This window comes from Manis javanica, chromosome 3, assembly GCF_040802235.1.
Source record: "Manis javanica isolate MJ-LG chromosome 3, MJ_LKY, whole genome shotgun sequence".
In the NCBI taxonomy this organism is placed as follows: domain Eukaryota; kingdom Metazoa; phylum Chordata; class Mammalia; order Pholidota; family Manidae; genus Manis; species Manis javanica.
In genome coordinates, this window is record NC_133158.1 from 33,798,101 (window position 1) to 33,819,519 (window position 21,419).

At 38.3% G+C, this 21,419-nt stretch overlaps 1 protein-coding gene across 8 annotated transcripts in view; it reads right to left on the reverse strand.

The window, feature by feature from the left end:
• Window positions 1–21,419, reverse strand: part of NR2C2 (nuclear receptor subfamily 2 group C member 2) — a 149,150-nt gene that overhangs the window by 29,305 nt on the left and 98,426 nt on the right. For all 8 annotated transcript variants that reach the window (XM_037023795.2, XM_073231079.1, XM_073231082.1 and 5 more), the window contains one exon: window positions 13,788–13,898. In XM_037023795.2, the coding sequence (XP_036879690.1) occupies window positions 13,788–13,859 (72 nt within the window). In that variant the 5' untranslated portion in view covers window positions 13,860–13,898. The remainder of the gene's footprint in view (window positions 1–13,787; window positions 13,899–21,419) is intronic.

Genomic DNA, 21,419 nt, shown 5'->3' on the forward strand with positions numbered 1-21,419 from the left:
GTCTCCTAAAATGAATGCATTGCATTCTATTTCCTCCTTTAGGTCTGTTAGTATTTGTTTCACATATGCTGGTGCTCCTGTGTTGGGTGCATATATATTTAGAGTGGTTATATCCTCTTGTTGGACTGAGCCCTTTATCATTATGTAGTGTCCTTCTTAATCTCTTGTTACTTTCTTTGTTTTGAAATCTATTTTGTCTGATACTAGTACTGCAACACCTGCTTTTTTCTCCCTATTGTTTGCATGAAATATCTTTTTCCATCCCTTGACTTTTAGTCTGTGCATGTCTTTGGGTTTGAGGTGAGTCTCTTGTAAGCAGCATATAGATGGGTCTTGTTTTTTTATCTCTATATCTTTTGATTGGTGCATTCAGTCCATTTACATTTAGGGTGATTATCAATAGGTGTGTACTTATTGCCATTTCAGGCTTTAGATTCGTGGTTACCAAAAGTTCCAGGTTACTTTCCTTACTATCTAAGAGTCTAACTTAACTCACTTAGTATGCTGTTACAAACACAATCTAAAGGTTCTTTTCTATTTGTCCTCCTTTTTCTTCCTCCTTCATTCTTTATATATTAGGTATCAAATTGTGTACTTTTTGTCTATCCCTTGATTGACTTTGGGGATAATCAATTTAATTTTGCATTTGCCTTGCAATCAGCTGCTCCACCCTCCCAACCGTGGTTTTACTACTTCTGGTGACAGCTATCCAACCCTAGGAACACTTCCATCTATAGCAGTCCCTCCAAAATAGACTGCAGAGATGGTTTGTGGGAGGTAAACTCTCTCAGCTTTTGCTTATGTGGAAATTGTTTAATCCCTCCTTCAAATTTAAATGATAATCTTGCTGGATAAAGTAATCATGGTTCTACGCCCTTCTGCTTTATGGCATTAAATACATCATGCAACTCCCTTCTGGCCTGTAAGGTTTCTACTGAGAAGTCTGATGTTAGCCTGATGGGCTTTCCTTTGTATGTGATCTTATTTCTACGTCTGGCTGCTTTGAACAGTCTGTCCTTATCCTTGATCTTTCCCATTTTAATTACTATGTGTCTTGGTGTTGTCTTCCTTGGGTTCCTTGTGTTGGGAGATCTATGGATCTCCATGGCCTGAGACTCTTTGTCCTTCCCCAGATTGGGGAAATTTTCAGCAACTACCTCCTCAAAGACACTTTCTATCCCTTTCTCTCTCTCTTCTTCTTCTGGTATCCCTATAATGTGAAAGTTGTTCCGCTTGGATTGGTCACACAGTTCTCTCAATATTCTTTCATTTTTAGAGAACCTTTTTTTCCCTCTCTTCCTCTGCTTCTTTGTATTCCTCTTCTCTAGTTTCTATTTCATTTATTGTCTCCTCCACCATATCCAACCTGCTTTTAATACCCTCCATCATGCTCTTCAACAATTGGATCTCAGACCTGAATTCATTCCTGAGTTCTTGGATGTCTTTCCGTACCTCCATTAGAATGTTGATTATTTTTATTTTGAACTCCCTTTCAGGAAGAGTCACAAGCTTCATATCATTTAAATCTTTCTCGGGAGTTGTATTAGTAATTTTACTCTGGACAAAGTTCCTTTGAGGTTTCATGTTTGTATATGGCACCCCGTAGTGTCCAGAAGCTGTAGTCTCTGGAGCTGCTCAGCCCCTGAAGCAATGTTGGGGGTCGCAGGGGAGCGGTACTGGGGCCTTGGGGGAAGAAAGAGCTGTTCCCTGCCTCCCGGCTGCTGTGCCTGGCTCCACTGCCTGAGCCAGTGGGCCGGTCACACAGGTATAAATTTTTGTCCCAGAGCAGTCAGATATGGATCCCTGCTTTCCACAAGTGGCCGGAATCCCAGTCTCTCCAGGAACTCTGCCTGTATTAACTTTCCAACCCGGTAGTCATGCGAGTCTCATGAAAGCACCATGAAATGTAGGTTTGTGCTCCCAGAGCAGATCTCTGAAGCTAGGTATTCAGCAGTCCCAAGCCTTCCACTCCCTCCCTGCTCCGTTTCTCTCCCTCCCGCCGGTGAGCTGGGGTGGGGGAGGGGCTCGGGTCCCGTGGAGCTACAGTTCTGGTACATTACCCTGTTCCCTGAGGTCTGCTCTTTTCTTCAGGTGTGTGCAGTCTGATGCCGTCCTCTTTCCTGTTGCTCTCTCAGGATTAGTTGCACCAATTAAATTTTCTAATTGTATCCAGTTTTAGTAGGAAGCCTCTGTCTCTCCTCTCACACTGCCATCTTTAATCCCCTATATTGACGCAGCTTTTAAAACAAGATTCAAGGCTGAGGAGAAGTGAGCCAGATAAAGGTTTAGGGAAAAGTGTGTGCCAAGTAATGGGAAATATTCTGGCACATGGAAAGCCCTGCTATCAGGCCCATGTGCAATCAAGAGAGGCCCAGGAGCCTACAACCCTGATGGGAATTAGGATTTCATTTTAATACAAGGGGAGCCACTCAAGGGGTTTTTCCCTCCATCCCCAAACCAGGTCTTCAGGTTTCTTACACTATTTTATATCCACCTAACTTATACTATCTACATACATACATTATATATGTAGATATGTATTACATAAAATTTGTTAGGTCATTACAGGTCAGGATATATTAGAGCTAACAAAGGACACTAGCAAAGATCATTCAAGTAAAAGCAAAAAAGGTTAAGAAAAATCTGTTAAGAATTTTTTTCCCTTATGTAAAATGGTGAATGGATCTTTTGCTTAAGAAAACAACTTAACTCATGAATAGTTAGTATTGCTCATTGGCAAATATCAAATAAATACCTTCTCTTTTAGCTCCATTAACTCAATCCCTGGAAAGTTTAGATGGATAAAATATTTGACAGAGGTTTCCTCCCTAAATAACATAAACCAGTGTTTTCTAAATACTTTCAGGGTCTTAAGTGAGGGAATGATGGGAAGTGTTTTACATTTTCAACTCATCTTCCTGGATGCTGGATCGAAAAAATACAGAACAAAGAAAGTAGAAGCTGATGAACTGTTAGGATGCTGCTGGAATATTCCAGGTAAGCACTGAAGGTGGTAGCTCTGGGTCCAGGGAGAAGAGGATCACAGGTACACCTGGATGGAGAAGTGACAGCACGTGCAGCTGGGTAGAGATGCGAGGCCCAGAGAATAAAGGGTTAGGAATGACTCTCAGGTTTCTAGCGTGAACAGTGGGGTGGTGGAGGGGCAAAGGCCGGTTAGAACTTAGAATTGTTGCTGGCTTGCCAATATGAGATGCCCAAGTAGATACGTAAACTAACAGACAGATGAGTCTGGGGTTCAGAGAATACTTCTGGTTTCAATGTTACCATGTAAAGAGCTTGGAAGTCATCATTCCAACCTTACTCTCAGAAAATGCTAGGCAAATTGGAAGTCAATGACTTTCCTTGAGCTCATCAGAGAACTTGCAGGGCCAACTCCATCCTGAAGTCTAGCGACAGGTGAAGTTGCCCAGTCTGAGATCTGCTCACCTGGAGCAGAAGCCAAGCTGGCAGGACACTCAAATGGTAACTGGATGAAGTGCTGGAGACTTAGTATGGACCAGCACCAGACTGGGACACTTCTGGGGGTCACAGTCGTAGGAGGGCCCTTCACACTTTCGTGAGTTTTAGCTCTAGGGATCCCACTTGGTTTTCAAGGTAAAGAGATGAGAAAGATTCCCCTCATGGCTCTGGCAGGGGAAGGGGAAGAGTAACTGTTGTAAAATAAACTCAAGAGTGTTCTTTAGAACAAAGGCCTATTTCCCAGGAGAAAAAACTTTACCAGAGTTTTATCCCACCTGGGGAAAGGACATTTCTTCAACTCTAGCCTGCCTATATCATCTATGCAGGGATGTGGGAAATTAAGAAACACTCAAGAAAGTCACAGCCCAAGGACACAAGCCTGACATACTGAGATTTTATGGTAAGATCGGTATGCTTCCCCTCCCCACATGGTACCACCACACCAACAAAGCTGCAGTGTAACCATGAACCACAGCTGAGAGAGCTTCAAGACACAGGCTCTCCGAGGAGGAATGTCTAGGGAAGCCCAGAAGGAGAGGCAAAATTAGAGGAATCTGAAGCCTTTGACAGCTACAGCAAACATCAAACATGGCTCAACTCCTAGGCACAGTAACATAAATCCTCATACTAGAGGCTTAGTTCCTTTTACCTATTATAACTGATAGTGTATGGTCTTCAACAAAAAATGTACAAGGCATGCCAAAGGCAAGGAGAACACAATCTGAACAGACAAGGCAATGCTATGACACAAATGTTGGAATTATCAGAAAAGGAATTTGAAATAATTATGGTTACTATGTTAAGGTCTCTATAGGAAAAACAAGACAACATGCATGAACAGATGAGAAATATAAGCAGAAATGGAAATTCTCAGAAAGTAATAAATGTTACAAATCAAGACCACTCTAACAGAAATGAAGAATGCCTTGATGGGCTCATCAGTACACACCCAAGGAAACAATCACTGAGCTTGAAGATAAGGCAAAAGGAACCTCCTTAACAAAAAATGCAAAGGGAAAAATGGATTGGTGGTGGTGGAGACCCAAAACAAAAACAAATGGCCCCAAAACCATGGGACAATTTCAAGATTCAACAAAATGGGAATGCCTGAAGGAGAATGAAGAAGAAGTATCTGAAGTAGTAATAGCCAAGAACTTTCCTAAATTAATGATGAACACCAAAGCACAGATCCATGAAACTCAGAAAACATCAATAAATACTGAAAAGCTAACATCTAGGCACATCCTATCTGTAAGGCCAAATACAAATTAAAATTTGTATTTTAATTCTCCTGTTGAATTTTCCCTGTTGAAAAATATGGGAAAAGACTACTCTCCATCTCCCTTTCCTTCTAGGATTTCTCTGTCCTTTTTCATATGTATATAAATCTTTATAATGGTTAGATAAGCCTTCTGCCAGTCTCCACTCAGGAACGCTTTCTCTAAGATCTGGGAGCCATCCTTTTGAATGCATACAAAGAGAGAGCTCCTTTACCTCCCAGTCCTGTGGGAGAGTTAAAGCCTAACTTAGTGGGCACCTTGCCCTCATCTGCAATACTTACTGTCATAAACATGTTAAGAAGTTTGTCCTCCTCTCCTTTCCCAATAAAGTCAACCAGCTAACACAGGTAGTCTCCCCAATTTCCAAGATAAAGTTAGTGTAAGGTTGGAGGCACCGGAGGGAGGGGTGAACACATCAGACACTGATGACGTGCCAAAGTTCCTAGCTGCTGCCCCCTCCCAACCTGAAAAATGTGCCTTAGGCTAGCCAATCCTCATGCCACTGTAAATCTAAGCTCTGCCTCCCCCTACCTTCTTTTTTTTTTAAATTTATTATTATTTTTTAATTTTGGTATCATTAATCTACAATTACATGAAGGACATTATGTTTACTAGGCTCCCCCCTTCACCAAGTCTGCCCCACATACCCCTTCACAGTCACTGACCATCAGCATCCCCCTACCTTCTTCAAAAACTCGCTGCCTGCCCTGCTGAGCGTGACTTCCCCAGCCTGTGATAGCCAGACCAGAGAACCTTGCCCAGGAATTACGCTCAAATAAACTGCCTGGCCCTTTGTTGCCTCTCATCGCCTGCTTATTTTGGCTAGAATTTATCTTACAGTTAGGATCTTAAAAACATGTATGCAATGGGATATACCTGCTTCACACTATAAAAAAAAGAAGGGTGACCATTAACATATGATCAAAGAGCCATGGATATGCAATGGGGAAAAGATAGCATCTTCAACAACTCATGTTGGCAAAACTGGACAGCTACATGCAAGGGAATGAAACTGGACTACTGTCTAACTCCATACACAAAAGTAAACTCAAAATGGATCAAAGACCTGAATGTAAGTCATGAAACCATAAAACTCTTAAGAGAAAACAAAAGCAAAAATCTCTTGGGGAATAGAAGCATGAGCAACTTTTTCCTGAACACATCTCCTCAGACAAGGGAAACAAAAAATGAACAAGCAGGACTACGTCTAAATGAAAAGCTTCTATACAGCAAAGGACACCATCAGTAGAACAAAAAGGCATCCTATAATAGGGGAGAATATATTCATAAATGACTCACCTGATAAGAGATTAACATCCAAAATATATAAAGAACTCATACATCTCAACATCCAAAAAGCAAATAACCCAATTAAAAAAATGGGTGGAGGATCTGAACAGACACTTCTCCAAAGAAGAAATACAAATGGCCAACAGGCACATGAAAAGTTGCTCCACATCACTAATCATCAGGGAAATACAAATTAAAACCACCATGAAATATCACCTCACACCAGTTAGGATGGCCACTATCTGAAAGTCAAGAAATAACAAATTCCAGCAAAGATGCAGAGAAATGGGAGCCCTCCTACACTGTTGGTGGGAATGTAAATTGGTACAACCATTATGGAAAGCAATATGGAAGTTCCTCAAAAAACTAAAAATAGAAATACCATTTGAACCAGTAATTCCACTCCTAGGAATTTACCCTAAAAAAAAAAGTTCCCAATTTGAAGAACTAAACCCTATGTTTATTGCTGCACTATTTGTGACAGCCAAGATAATGGAAGCAACCTAAGTGTCCATCAACAGATGAATGGATAAAGAAGATGTGGTATTTATACACAATGGAATACTATTCAGTCATAAAAAGAAAAGAAATCCTCCTATCTGCAACAACATGGATGGATCTAGATTATAATCTGTGAAATAAACCAGGCGGAGAAAGACAAATACCAAATAATCTCATTTATTTGTGGAGTATAAAAAAGAAGCAAAACAGAGGGAACAAAATAGCAGTATTCTCATAGACAGTGAGAAGGGACTAATAGTTACCAAGGGGGAGGGTCTAGGGTGGGTGGGTGGCCATGGGGGAAGGGAATAAAGGGGCACAATAATTTGCAATCACAATATAAGCTGGTCATGGGGACAGTAGTACAGCACGGAGAATACAGTTAATGATCCCACAACATCTTACTACACTGATAGATAGTGACTACGCTAGAAGGGTTGAGGATTTATTAATATGGGTAACTGCTGAATCACTGTGTTGTATAATTGAAACCAACAAAGATTGTATATCAATGATATTTTAATTTAAAAAAAAGAGGATGACCTTTTCTGTCTTTTCAATTTCTTAGAGGATTGCCTGTAATGCACATCACATGTGGCTTGATGCTTATTCAATAAATAAAACAAAAACAAAATACCACAACCTGTTTTCTTTCTTTCTCCCTTTTTGTCCCTTTGTGGAGAGGCTTTCTGGGTTGACAGAATATTTTTGTTCTTTTAATTTTATTTCCCCAACATATACAAAGAGCAGAAAACCAAAGACAAAAAGAAAATATTGAAGGAAGCTAGAGTGGGGGAAAAGAATTCCACCTTACCTATAGAGAGACGATTAAGGTTTACAGTAGATTTCTCATCAGAAATCATGCAAGCTGTAAGAGAGCTGAACGAAATACTTCAAATGTTTAAAGAAGTAAACCATCAAACTAGAATTTATATTTGACAAAAAGTATCTCTCAAAAGTCAAGTAAGGTTCACTAGTGGGTGAATGGACCAACTGTGGTATATACATACAATGGAATATTATATACCCATAAAAGAAAAGTACTGATACTTGCTACAAATATGGCTAAATCTTGAAAACATGCTAAGTGAAAGAGGTCAAGACATAAAAGGTCATATATTTTATGATTCCATTTATACAGAATATCCAGAATTATAAATCTACTAGAGACTGAATGCAGAGTGGTGTTTACCAGGAACCAGATGCAAGTAGGAACAGAGAGAAACTGCTTAATGGGTAAGTGGCTTTATTCTAGACTGATGGAAATGTTCTGGAACTAGATAGAGGTGGAGGTTGTACAACACTGTAAATGTACAAGGTGTCACTGAACTGCTCATTGAAAAATGGTAAATTTTATGCCATATAAACTTCACTTAAAATAATTTTAACTAACAAAAATGTTAAGGAAAATAAAGACTTTTTCAGACAAAAAAAAAAAACAAAGGAAATTCATCACCAGCAGACCTGCCCTGTTAAGAAATGTTAAAAGGTTTTCTTTAAGCATAAAGTAAATGACTGTACAGACAGGTTTGAAACTTGGATGTACATAAAGAATGGAACGCCACAGAAGGGATAAATGAAGGTAAAATGAAATCTTTTTTTCTTATTCTTAATTGATCTAAAAATAATTATTTAAATTAAGTTAACAACAGTAACAATGTACTGGGTGATTACAGGATGTAGATCAGTGAAATGAATGACAGCAATGTCACAAGGGGTGGGAGAATCAGGAATACTGTATTTTATACATTACATGTGAAATATAACAGAATATTGTCATTTGAAGGTGGACTTAGATTAACTTAAGATGCATACCGTAAACTCTAAGGCAACAACTCAAAACATTTGTCAAGTTTATTTGCTATGCTAAGAGATGAGACAAAAAGGATCACATGAGTTGTTCAATCAAAACCAGAAAAGGCAGAAAAAGAAGTCTCTGTTAACAACTAGAAAACAGTTGCACACATGGTTAATATTAATGTAAATGTACCCATAATCTCTTTTAACGTGAAAAGTCTACATATACCAAGTAAAAGAGAGAGTCATTTGGATAAAAAAAGAAGACCCAACTATAAACTGTCTATAGGAAACCCTAGACATAGAAAGATTAAAAGTGAAAGAATAGAGAAGATACCATGCAATCACCCACTAGTGAACTCTACTTCACTTTTGAGGGATACTTTTTATCAAATATAAATTCTAGTTTGATGGAGTAACTATTAATTTAATTAAAAGACAAAGTAGACTTCAAGGAAAATATCAGGCACAAAGAAGAGCATAGCATGATGATAAGAGGGTCAATTCCCCTCAGAGACATAACAATCCTAAACATCTATGCACCTAACAACAGAGCATCAAAATACTTGATGCAAAACTGACAGAATTGCCAAGGAGAAAGAGAGATCAACTATTATAGTTGGGAAGATTGCTTCCCTGTCAGCAATGGTGAGATCAAGCAGGCAGATAATCAATAAGGATACAGTGGACCTGACAGCACTACCAACCAAACTTGATATAATCAACATTTATAAAATAATCCACCTAACAACAGCAGAATTTGCATTCCTCTCAAGCTTACATGTAATGTTCACTAAGACAGCTCATATTCTGGGCCACACTATATACCTTGGGGGAAAAAAAAGGAATCATGAAGTATGTTCTTAGACCACAGTGGAATTAAACTAGAAATCAATAATAAAGATAGCTAGAAAACTCTCCAATTATTTAGAAATTAAGCCACACATTTTTTAATAACACATGGGTCAAAGAAGAAATCTCAGGCGGTCTGGGCCACAGATAACTATTTGGGAGTTATTTGTATAGAGAGACAATTAAAACCATGGGCTCAGCTTGAGAAAATACAGAGCAGAAAGTGGGTCCAGAATGGAACCCTGAAAACTCCACTGTTCAGCAGACTGGCAGATAGCTAAGAACTACAGATAATACCATAAAAGTTAGCCTAGAACTATATCCTGTTTTATAAACTAATTCCTATAAATTTTCTGAAATGAATCCTCCTATAAATATATATAGTTAGCTAATTGATCTGGAGTATTTCAGAGCAGTGGTTCTGGAGACATCTAGAATTTTAGTATATGTATTTTTACTTGGATCATAAAGCACATTTAATGTAATAAGATCATCATATTAAATTAGACCTAATTTTAAAAAAGCTTATTGGTTGAAAAGTAAATGAGGTAGGAGTACAGGGAAGGGAAAGGAGTACTTTCTTATTTATAATCTCATAAAATTTGAGTATTAGCTTGGATACTCAAAACAGAACAATGTCTGTTTATTGTAATACATTACATATGAATAAGAGAAATGCAAAATTCATACAGCAACAACATATTTTACCTAGCAGACTGAAAAAGATTAAAAAATATACACAACACAATATATAGGTAAGTGTGTAGGGAAATTGGCATTCTCCTATCAGGCTGGTGGAAGAATAAGCTGGCACAATCTCTAAGAAGGCAGTCTGCAAACTACTGTTAAAATCACATATGAACACAAAGCTAATATCATACTCAATGGTGAAAAACTGAAAGCTTTTCCTCCAAGATCCAAAAAGAGGATGCGCACTCTCACTACTTTCGTTCAACATCGTACCAGAAGTCCTGGCCCTTGCATCAAGCAAGAAAAGAAATAAAAGGCACCCAAATTGGAAAGGAAGAAGTAAAACTGTCACTACCTGAGGGTGGCATGATATTATATACAAAACCCTGAAGATTCCACCAAGAAAACTGTCAGAACTAATGAATGACTTCACCAAAGTGGCAGGATACAAAGTCAATATATATAAAAATCTGTTGTGCTTCTATACACTAATGATAAACTATAAGAAACAGAAATTAAGAAAACAATCTCATTTACAACTTCACCAAAAAGAATAAAATACATAAAATAAATTTAACTAAGGAGGTGAAAGACCTGTACTCTGAAAACTGTTTTTAAGACACTGGTGAAAAAATTGAAAGAAAACACAAATACATGAAAAAATGTGCTCATGGACTATAAGAATTAATGGTTGAAATGTCTATACTGCCCAAAGCAATCTACAGATTCAGTGTAACCCCCACCAAAATTCCAATGGCATTTTTCACAGAAGTAGATCAAACAATCCTAAAATGTTTATGGAACCACACAAGATCCTAAATAGCCAAAGCAATCTTGAGAAAGAACAAAGCTAAAGGCATCATGCTCCCTGACTCAAACTGTATGATGAAGCTACAGCAAGCAAAATAGTATGGCACCTGCCTAAGACCAGACACAGATCAACGGAACAGAGGCTCAGCAATAAACCCACACATATATGGTCCATCAGTTTATGACAAAGGAGCCAGGAATATACAATGGGGAAAGGATAGTCTCTTCAATAAATGGCGTTGGGAAAACTCAATAGTTAACCTGTGAAAGAATGAAACTGGGCCCCTCTCAAATACACAAAAATCAACTCAAAATCAATTGAAGATTTGAACATTAAGACCTGGAATCATAAAACTAGAAGAAAACACAGGCAGTAAGCTCCCTGACACCAGTCTTGGTGATGATTATTTGGATTTGACACCAAAAGCAAAGGCAACAAAAGCAAAAAATAAACAAGTGGGACTATATCAGTCTAAAAATTAGCTTCTGCATAGCAAGGAATTCATCAACAAAATGAAAAGGCAACTTACTAAATGAGAAAATATTTGCAAATCATCATGTGTCTGATAAGGAGTTACTATCCAAATACATAAAGAACTCACACATCTCAGTAGCAAAATACAAAGTAAGACAAAAAACCACACAACAAACAACCTTATTAAAAAATAAGAAAAAGGATCTGAATAGCTGTTTTTCCAAAGAATACAGTTGGCCAGAGGTACATGAAAACATGCGCAACATCCCTAATAATCAGAGAAATACAAATCAAAGACAATGAGTTATCACCTTACACCTGTTAGAACAGCTATTATAAAAAAAAAAAAGCATTGGTGACAATGTGGAGAACAAGGAACCCTTGTGCACTCTGCTGGTGGGACTGCCAACTGGCACAGACTGAACACAGTATGTTGGTTCCTCAAAAAATTAGAAATATAACTATCATATGATCCAGCAATTCCACTTCGGGTATTTATCAGAAGAAAGCAAAAAGAACTCGGAAAGATATATGCACCCGTATGTTTACTACACCATTATTTACAATAGCCAGGACATGGAAACAATCTTAAGTGCTCATTGATGGAAAATGGATAAAGAAGATGATGGAGCAATGGGTAAGATAAAAAGTAGATAAGGATTCCAGACAATATGGAGTATTACTCACTCATTAAAAATAATGAAATCTTGCCCTCTGTGACAACATGGATGAACTCTGAGGGCAGTCTGCTAAGTGAAATAAGTTAGAGAAAAGCAATGTGGAACCTCGTTTTTTTTTTTTTTTTTTTTTAAAGAGAGCAAGGCAGAGGCTTTTACTTAGAGAGAAAGTGAGAGGACAGAACTCCTGGCTCAAGCTAGGAGGAGACAATAGAGCCCTGGGGTGGTACTTTGTTTAGGGGATTTATAGGCGGTTGAGAGACAAAGGGCTAGCTAGGGATGTACACCTGCTAAGTAGTCCCAAAATGTTTACCTTTGAATAAACACTAACTTTCTAATTAGTCTTCTTGGTTATTTACAAGAATTTTATTGCTCTGATTTCCTCCCAGGATAGCAGCTTCCTGGTCTGGGAGGCAACATGGAATCTTAAAAAAAAAAAAAGGCTCTATACAGAGCACAGATTGGTGGCTGCCAGAAGTGGAGGGGTGGCTGGTGGGCAAGATGGGTGAAGTAAGTCAAAAGGTACAAAATTCCAGTTGTAAAATAAATAACTCATAGGGATATAACATACAACATGGTGACTAGAGTTAGTAAATACGTATTGCATATTTGAGACCAGGATACAGTGCATAGTGAGCTCCTTTCCCAGAATCAGGAGAGGTGGCCAGGATCCCAAGACCTGCTACATAAAACTATAAAGGACCCATTTTTAAGTCATGATCAGCAAATAAGAACAAAGTAAAAGAGAAAAAGTATCTAGTTATATCAAGGTCCTAATTCTGAGAAACAGTAAAACTTCTTTAATGTTGTGCTCCTTACTTCTCAATTTCCAAACTCAGATAAGTGTTTCCTACTTGGTGTGAAGTTAAAATAATGACAAGTAAATGACCTTCTGTATTTATGATAAAATATTATGCAATACAGACACAATAGGAATATAATTTTTAATCTTATTTAATTTTACTTATTATAACTCTTTGATACTTAGTTTATAATAGGTAGTCCATAAAATCACTTTTCAGATGGGGAAGCACTATAGAAAATACCTAGTTACTATTTCACACTGCTCCCTTCTACTGACCTTGAAACAAGCTGCACATGCAAGCAGTCCTTTTACTATTCATTTGACTACCTATCTTCTCTCAGACTCATGCTGTATAACTGCTGTTTCTCTGCTGTACCTCTCTGCTCATGTTTTTTGGTTGGCCTTTTGACTCAGTTTGTTGAGGTAATGATGACTCTTTAATCTGTGTGTCATCAATTTATCATCCCTTCCACCCAGCTTGTTGACCACGATTTTGATACACACACCTTCTTTCTCTTTGTTCAATGGGCCAGAGGCAGGTTCAGACCACTGGGGAAGACTAAACTTCTCGTAAGTGAATACTGATTAGTTAATAATAATAATATTAGTAATAATGGTTATTATATGTAAGTAGTACATACTGAATTAGTATGCATCAGGCACTGTTCTAAGCACTTTACAAGCAATAACCCATTGAGGATGATAACTAACCTTATGAGGTAAGTACTAGCATTATATATATATTCTAAATGAAAATGTGAAACACTGAAAAGTTAATTTCCCAAAGTCAAAAAAGCTATAAAGTGGGGCACTGGATTTGACTTCAAGTGGGGACCCATACTCTTTTAACTACCAGGACATATTGCTTCTCAATTTGGAAGCACATAAGTAATGTAGTAGTACTGAATCCCAATAGTCTGAAACAACAGTTTAGACCTCTCTGCATTAATGTAAGTTAGTTTGACAAATGTAAACTTTTTCTTCTTTTATTTTTTAAAGAACAAATGAGATTGTACTGTACTTGATGCTCAAGAAGCACACCTCCTAAGAAAAAAGCCTTAAGCAGGTTTTCTTTTGGAAAGGACTCAGGCAGCCACAGCTGTGGAGCTACATGGGACTGGTGCAGGTACCTGAATGCGCTGAGGTGAGGCTACCGCAGAGTCGGTGGAGATTATCTGGATGCGCGGGGAGGGGCTGGTCATCCCTGGAGATTCCGGCTGAGAGGTCTGTGTACGTGGTACCTGTGGGTGAAAAGTAGGCTGGATCACAAGGGGGCTCAGCAAAATGCCCAGTGGTGGCCTGAGGACCATGCCTCTTGCTCCCCCTGTGACTCTGAGTAATAAACTTGTGTATTTGTGGAGGATGGACCCAGCATGACAAAGGAATCAATGAGATACTGCCACAAGATGGCCCAAGAAAACACAATCTTACAGTAGTTGTTCCTAATGCTGAAAATGCAAGGGAAAAAGCAAAGGAATCTTCAGATCCGCTGTGCACAACTTCAGCAAAATAAAAAGCTACCAAAGTAACTTTTTAGAGATTATCTTTAGATTTTTTTCACTGTCACCAAAAGCAGCTGTAAAACATTCCTTTAAGATGCTAGTTTCCAAAAGATAGGCTCTCACAACACTGAAGAAGATGGGAAACAGAACCAGGTTTACACTGAGAATTACTGGGATTAGTCCTTGGCAAAGTCCTGGAAACCTCCCAGCCCCATTGGGATGGGGGTCAGCAAAAGGCCATCAGTAATATAAGGGTCTGGAATTTAGTCAGTACCCACCAAAGGCTAGGTTTAAAGGTCTGAGAGTTCACCTGTGCACCTGAGGTGGGCAGATATTTTTCCTTGCATAAAAGTGTATCATGAATCAATGTTTTGCAAACTTTCCCAAAAAACAGAAGAGGAAGGAACGCTTTCCTATTCATCTATGAAGCCATTATTATTTGATAGCACAACTAGGAAAAGACATCTCAAGAAAAGAAAACTATAGACTAATGTTCCTTATGAATATAGATGTAACAATCCTCAAAAGAACACTAGAAAGCTGAATCCGGAAGCATATAAAGGATTATACACCATGACTAAGTAGGATTTACCCCTGGGATGCAGGTTTGGTTCAACATATGAATCAGACAACGTAATACACTATATTGAAAGAACACAGGACAAAAGCCACATCAACTCAATTATCTCAATTGACACAGAAAAAGCATTTGACAAAAATCTAACACCCTTTCATAATAAAATCATTCAATAAACTTAGAAGGTAAGTTTTTAACCTGATAAGGAGTATTTATTTATAAATACTCATAGCTAATAAAATACTTACTGGTGAAAGACTCACAGCTTTCTCCCTAAGGTCAGGAACTGAAAAGAAATGTCCACTTTCACCCACCATGCCTACTTGACATAGTACTGGAGGTTATACCAGGGCAATTAAGCCAGAAAAAGAAACAAAAGCATCCGGATTTGGAAAGAAAGAAGAACTATGTGCAGATGACATGATCTTATATGCAGGAAATCCTAAACAAATCCACAAAAAAACTCAGAGCTAGTAATAAGTGAGTCTCAAGATTATAGGATACAAGATCAACATCTAAGAACCAACTGTATTTCTACACATTAAGAAAGAGCCATCAGAAAATAAATTAGGGAAATAATCCCCACAGCATCAAAAACAAGAAAATACTTAGGAATACATTTAATGAAAGTGTGACTTAAACACTGAAAACTACAAAACACTACTGAAAGAAATTAAAGATCTACATAATACAAAGACATCTATGTCGATGGATCTGAAGACTTAATATTGTTAAGATGTCAATATTACTCGAATTTATCTAGATTTAACGTAAAGTTCCAGATGGTTTTATGGCACAAATTGACAAGGTGATTCTAAAATTCGTAAGGATATGCAAGGAACCCAGAATAGGCAAAACAATCTTGAAAAAGAACAAAGTTGGAGGACTCACACTTCCTCATTTCAAAACTTACTACAAAAGCTACAGTAATCAAGATGGTGTGACACTGGTACAAAGACAGCTATAAATATCAATAAAATTAAGACCCCAGGAATAAACCCTTGTAATATATGGTCAAACAATTTTCCACAAAAGTGGAAAATTCAGTGGGGAAAGAATAATCCTTCCAACAAATGGTGATGAGAAAACTGGACACAACATGCAGGAGAATGAAACTGGACCTCCCACCCCCACACTATACAGAAATTAACATGAGAGAGGATTCTGGGAAAATGGTAGAGTAGGATTTACCAGGAATTTATCTTTCCACCTTGCCATACACTGCACTGGTAGAATCTGTCTGATGTAACTATTTTGGAACTCTGGAATCGATTGTAGGCTTGCAACTTCCAACTGAAGGCTTGGACAATAAATTGATTTTTAATTGTGGTTAATTTCAATAAATTTCAGGTCTTAGAACAGCAGCGGCTACCCATCCCCCACCTCCACCACAAAGTAGGCAGCTCTGCACATGTTCCTGAACAGCATGCACATGGCTTGTGGGAACATGGGTAGGCAAAAATGACCCTTGTCCTCCAAATATTGGGGATCTGTGCTCCAATTGCTGATCGCTGCTTCTGATCAAGGAGGTGATCAAAGAGTGTAGCCATTGTTGTAAGCCCCTCCATCTCTGCATCTCCGGCTGAAGTGACCTCTAGGGGACTTAAAGGGCTAGACTGTTTCTCCCCACCTCCCATTTTTCTCTTCTGGGAGCCAGACTTTAAAGACTAGGACATTCAAAAGCAACAGCCTATACAGGGAAAATTAGAAAGTGAGTGCACAGGGAAAGAAACAGGTTTAGAAAAGGCCTTAGAAGACGTTAAGTTGACATATCAGGATAACTCCTGGCACAGAGACAGCCTCAGTACTTCAAAAAGCCCTCAGTAACAAGAACAGCATTATCGTAGGAAAGGGGGAGAACCTTACTTTGAGTTACCACATTATTAGATTCAAATGTAATTTTCAAAAACAAAAACTACAAAGAACAGGAAAGTAAAAGTCATTCAAAAAAAATAATGAACAGAAATTATCCCTGAAATTGGTCTGATGTCAGCTCTATCAGAAAAAGACTTTAAAACAACTGTCTGGAAGACACTTAAAGAACTAAAGGAAGATGTTTAAGAAGTCAGAAAATGATATATGAATAAACTGGACATATCAATAAAGAGAAAACCTAAAAAGAAATCAAAAATAAATTCTGAAACTGAAAAGTAAAATAACTGAAATGAAAAATTCACTAGAGGGATTCAAAGGCAGACTTCAGCAAGCAGGAGAGACTGCTAAGTTTTAGATAGAACAATGAAAATGATCAAGTCTGAGGAACATAAAAAAGAAGGAAAAGTGACCAGTGCTTAAGAGGCCTGAAGGACACCAACATATGCACCACGGAGTCCACAAAGAGAGGTGAGAGGGACAAAAAGTGCACCTGAAGAGTAAAAACTCCCAGATTTGATGAAAGATACGGATATAAATATATAAGAAGCTCAACAGCTCCAAGGAACTCAAAGACACATTATAATGAGACTTTCAAAAGACAAAGAGAGAATCCTGAAGCAGCAAGAGAATCATCACATACAAGGGATCCTCAATTAGATTATTTGCATATTTCTCATCAGAAACTTAGGATGCCAGAAGACAATGGGCTGATATATTCAAGTGCTCAAAGAGAAAAGCTGTCAACCAAGAATCCTACACCTGACAAAACTGCCCTTCAAAAGTGATGGAGAAATCAGAACATTCCCAGAAAAACAGAAGCTGAACGAGTTTCTAATCACTAGACTTGGCCTGTAAGAAATGTTCAAGGGAGTCCTGCAAGATGAAATGAAAAGACACTAGATAAAACTTACAGTTGACTAGAATAATAAAGATTTAAGTAAGGGTAAATAAACGGGCAATTAGAAAAGCTAGAGTTGGAGTTTGGAGTAGGAAGGGGAAACAGATGGTGACATGAGAAGTGAGGCAGAAATCTCCTCCCAAAACCACATTTAACATCAAAATATAGCAAGCAGAACTAATCCTGAAAGAGTGACCCAAAGACTGGAAAACAGACTGCATATACATCTGGGGAAAAGAGAAGACCTCACAGAAAAGAGTAAAGAAGGAAAGCCACGATAATACAGTGGGACCCAAGCACTCCTGCCACCCCAGCTCACAGACAGGAGGAAGAGAAACAGAGCAGGTAGGGAGTAGAAGTCCTGGACTGCTAAAGACCCAGCCCTGGAGATCTGCTTGGGGAGCACGAACCCACATTACATGGTGCTTTGGAGATTAGTGTGGTTGGAAAGCAAAGACAGGCAGAATTCATGGAGAGACTGAAACTCTAGCCAACTGGGGAGAACAGGTACCCACAACTGGCCGCTCCAGGACAAAAGAAAGGCAGGCAATTTGAAAGACTTCCCAAAAGCGAGACGGGTGCTAAAGGGGCAAGGATTACACAGAGCTTGCTGCTCAGGAGAAAGGACAGGTGAACAAATTCATCCTGGCACACTCAGCCCAGCAGGCTGGGAACTTTCAAGAACTTCAGATACTCAATCTCCCTGGCTGTCAATGCAGGGCCGAGGCCCCCACTGCAGTTTGCAGCCAGCTGTTCCTTCTGCCCCACAGGCACAGTTCACAAACCTGCTGCCCCTGCCATCATGCCAGGCCAGCCGGAGAGCAGCCCTGCCTACACTAAAGGGGCATAACACAGAGGCTCCTTCCTGCTTGCTCAGCCCACTGGACCTGGTAGCAGAGGCCAGAACTGTAGCCAGGAAGCAGGAAAGAGCTCTTTCCTCCCATCAGGTGCTGATGCCATGCACCTGTGACCTGGGCCATCACTCCAGGTGCTGGGAAGCTCCAGAGAGTAGAGCTTCTGGGCACTATAGGGCGCTGCCTACACAAAGTCATTATTCCATAGGAATCCCTAGAATGAAACAGCAAAAAAATTTTGTAAAAACAAAAACTCAAACACCAGAAAGAGGGCTAAGTGAAACTGAAGTCACCAATCTTGATAAAGACTTCAAAATAAAAATCATAAACATGCTCATGGAGCTACAGAAAAATATTTAAGATTTCAGGGAAGACTTTAAAAAAGAGACAGAAACTTTGAAAAACACAGTATCTGAAATTAAACATAAAATGGAGAACTTAAAAGTAGATTAGATGAGGTAGAGGAGATGGTAAATGAAATAGAAACAGGAAAACAAAGAAGCTGAGGCACAGCAAGAAAAAAGATTCTCTAGGAATGAAAGAATAAAAGTGTGCAACCAATCCAAACAGAACAATATTCACATTAAAGGGATACCAGAAGAAAAAGAGAGGAAAAAAGCGATAGAGAGTCTCTTTGAGGAAATAATTGCTGAAAACTTCCCCAATCTGGGGAAAGAAACAGTCTCTTGGGTCATGGAAGTGCAGTGATCTCCCAAAACAAGGGACCCAAGGAAGACAACACTAAGACATATAATAATTGAAATGGCAAAGATTAAGGACAAGGACAGAGTACTAAAAGCAGCCAGAGAGCAAAAAAAGATCATGTATAGGGGAAAGTCCATCAGGTATCTCAGCAAACCTTACAGGCCAAAAGGGAGTGGCATAATATATTTAATGCAATGAAACACAAGGGCCTCAAACCAAGAATACACTACCCAGCAAGATTATCATTTAAATTTGAAGCAGGTATTAAGTAATTTACAGATAAGCAAAAGTTGAGGGAATTTACCTCCCACAAACCATCTCTGCAGTATATTTTAAAGGGACTGCTATAGATGGAAGTGTTCCTAAGGTTAAATAGATGTCACTAGAGAAAATAAAACCACAGTAAAGGAAGTGGACCAATTAATTACTATGTAAATGCAAAATGAAACCAACTACCCCCAAAGTCAATCAAGGGATAGACAAAGTACAGAATATGACACCTAATATATGAAGAGTGGTGGAGGAAGAAGACAGGAGTAACAAAAGAACCTTTAGACTGTATTTGAAATAGCAGAATAAGCGAGTTATTTTAGAGTGTTAGATAGTAAGGAAGCTTCCCTAGAACCTTTGGTAACCACAAATCTAAAGCCTGCAAATGGCAATAAATACATATCTACTGATAATCACCTGAAATGAAAATGGACTGAATGCACCAAACAAAAGACAGAGTTACAGAATGCATAAAAAAAAAAAGACCCATCTATATGGTGCCTACAACAGATTCACTTCAAACCCAGACATACACAGACTAAAAGTGAAGGGATGGAAAGATATTTCATGCAAATAGTAGGGAGAAAAAAGCAGGAGTAGTAGTACTTCGACAAAATAGATTTAAAAACAAAGAAAGTAACACAAGACAAAGATAAATACATAATAATTGTAATATATAATGATAAAGGGGTCAGTCCAACAAGAGGATATAACCATCATAAATAGCTATACACCCAACATGAGAGCACCTACGTATGTGAAACAAATACTAACAGAATTAAAGGGGAATATAGAATGCAATGCATTCATTTTAGGAGACTTCAACACACCATTCACTCCAAAGGACAGATAAACCATACAGAAAATAAGTAAGGAGACAGAGGCACTGAACAATGCATTAGAACAGGCGGACCTAACAGACATCTACAGAACATTCTACCCAAAAGCAACAAGATACACATTCTTTTCCAGTGCACATGGAACATTTTCCAGAATAGACCGCATACTAGGCCACAAAAACAGCCTCAGTGAATTAAAAAAGACCATGAAGCTATGAAACTAGAAATAAATTATGCAAAGAAAACAAAAAGCCCACAGACACATGGAGGCTTAACAACATGCTCCTAAATAACGAATGGATCAATGACCAAATAAAAAAGAGATCAAGCAATATATGGAGACAAATGACAACAACTTAACAGCCCAAAACCTGTTGGATGCAGCAAAGGAAGTTCTAAGAAGAAGGAACTTTGCAATACAGGCTTGCCTCAAGAAACAAAAACAATCCCAAATGAACAGTCTAAACTCACAATTAAAGAAACTAGAAAAAGAAGAACAAATGAGGCCCAAAGTCAGCAGAAGGAGGGACATAATAAAGATCAAAGCAAAAATAAATAAACTTGAGAAGCATAAAACAATAGGATCAATGAAACTAACAGCTGGGTCTTTAAGAAAATAAATAAACCCCTAGCCAGACTTATCAAGAAAAAAAGAGAGTCTACACACATAAACAGAATCAGAACTGAGAAAGGAAAAATCACTACAGACACCACAAATATATAAAGAATTATTAGAGAATATTATGAAAAACTGTATGCTAACAAATTAGATAATCTAGAAGAAATGGACAACTTTACAGAAAAACACAACCTTCCAAGACTGACCCAGAAAGAAACAGAAAATCAGAACAAATTACCAGCAACGAAATTGAATTGTTAATCAAAAAACTACCTAAAAACAAAACTCCTGGAACAGATGCCATCACCACTGAATTTTATCAAACATTTAGAAAGACCTCTAATACCCATCTTCCTTAATGTTTTCCAAAACATAGATGAGGAGGGAATCCTGCCAAACTCATTCTAGGAGGTCAATGTCACTCTAATACCAAAACCAGACAAAGACACCACAACAAAAGAAAATTACAGACCAATATCCCTGATGAATATAGATGCAAAAATACTCAACAAAATATTAGCAAACCAAATTCAAAAATACATAAAAAACATGTTCCATCATGATCAAGTAGGATTTATTCCAGGGATGCAAGGACAGTACAATATTAGAAAATACATCAACAA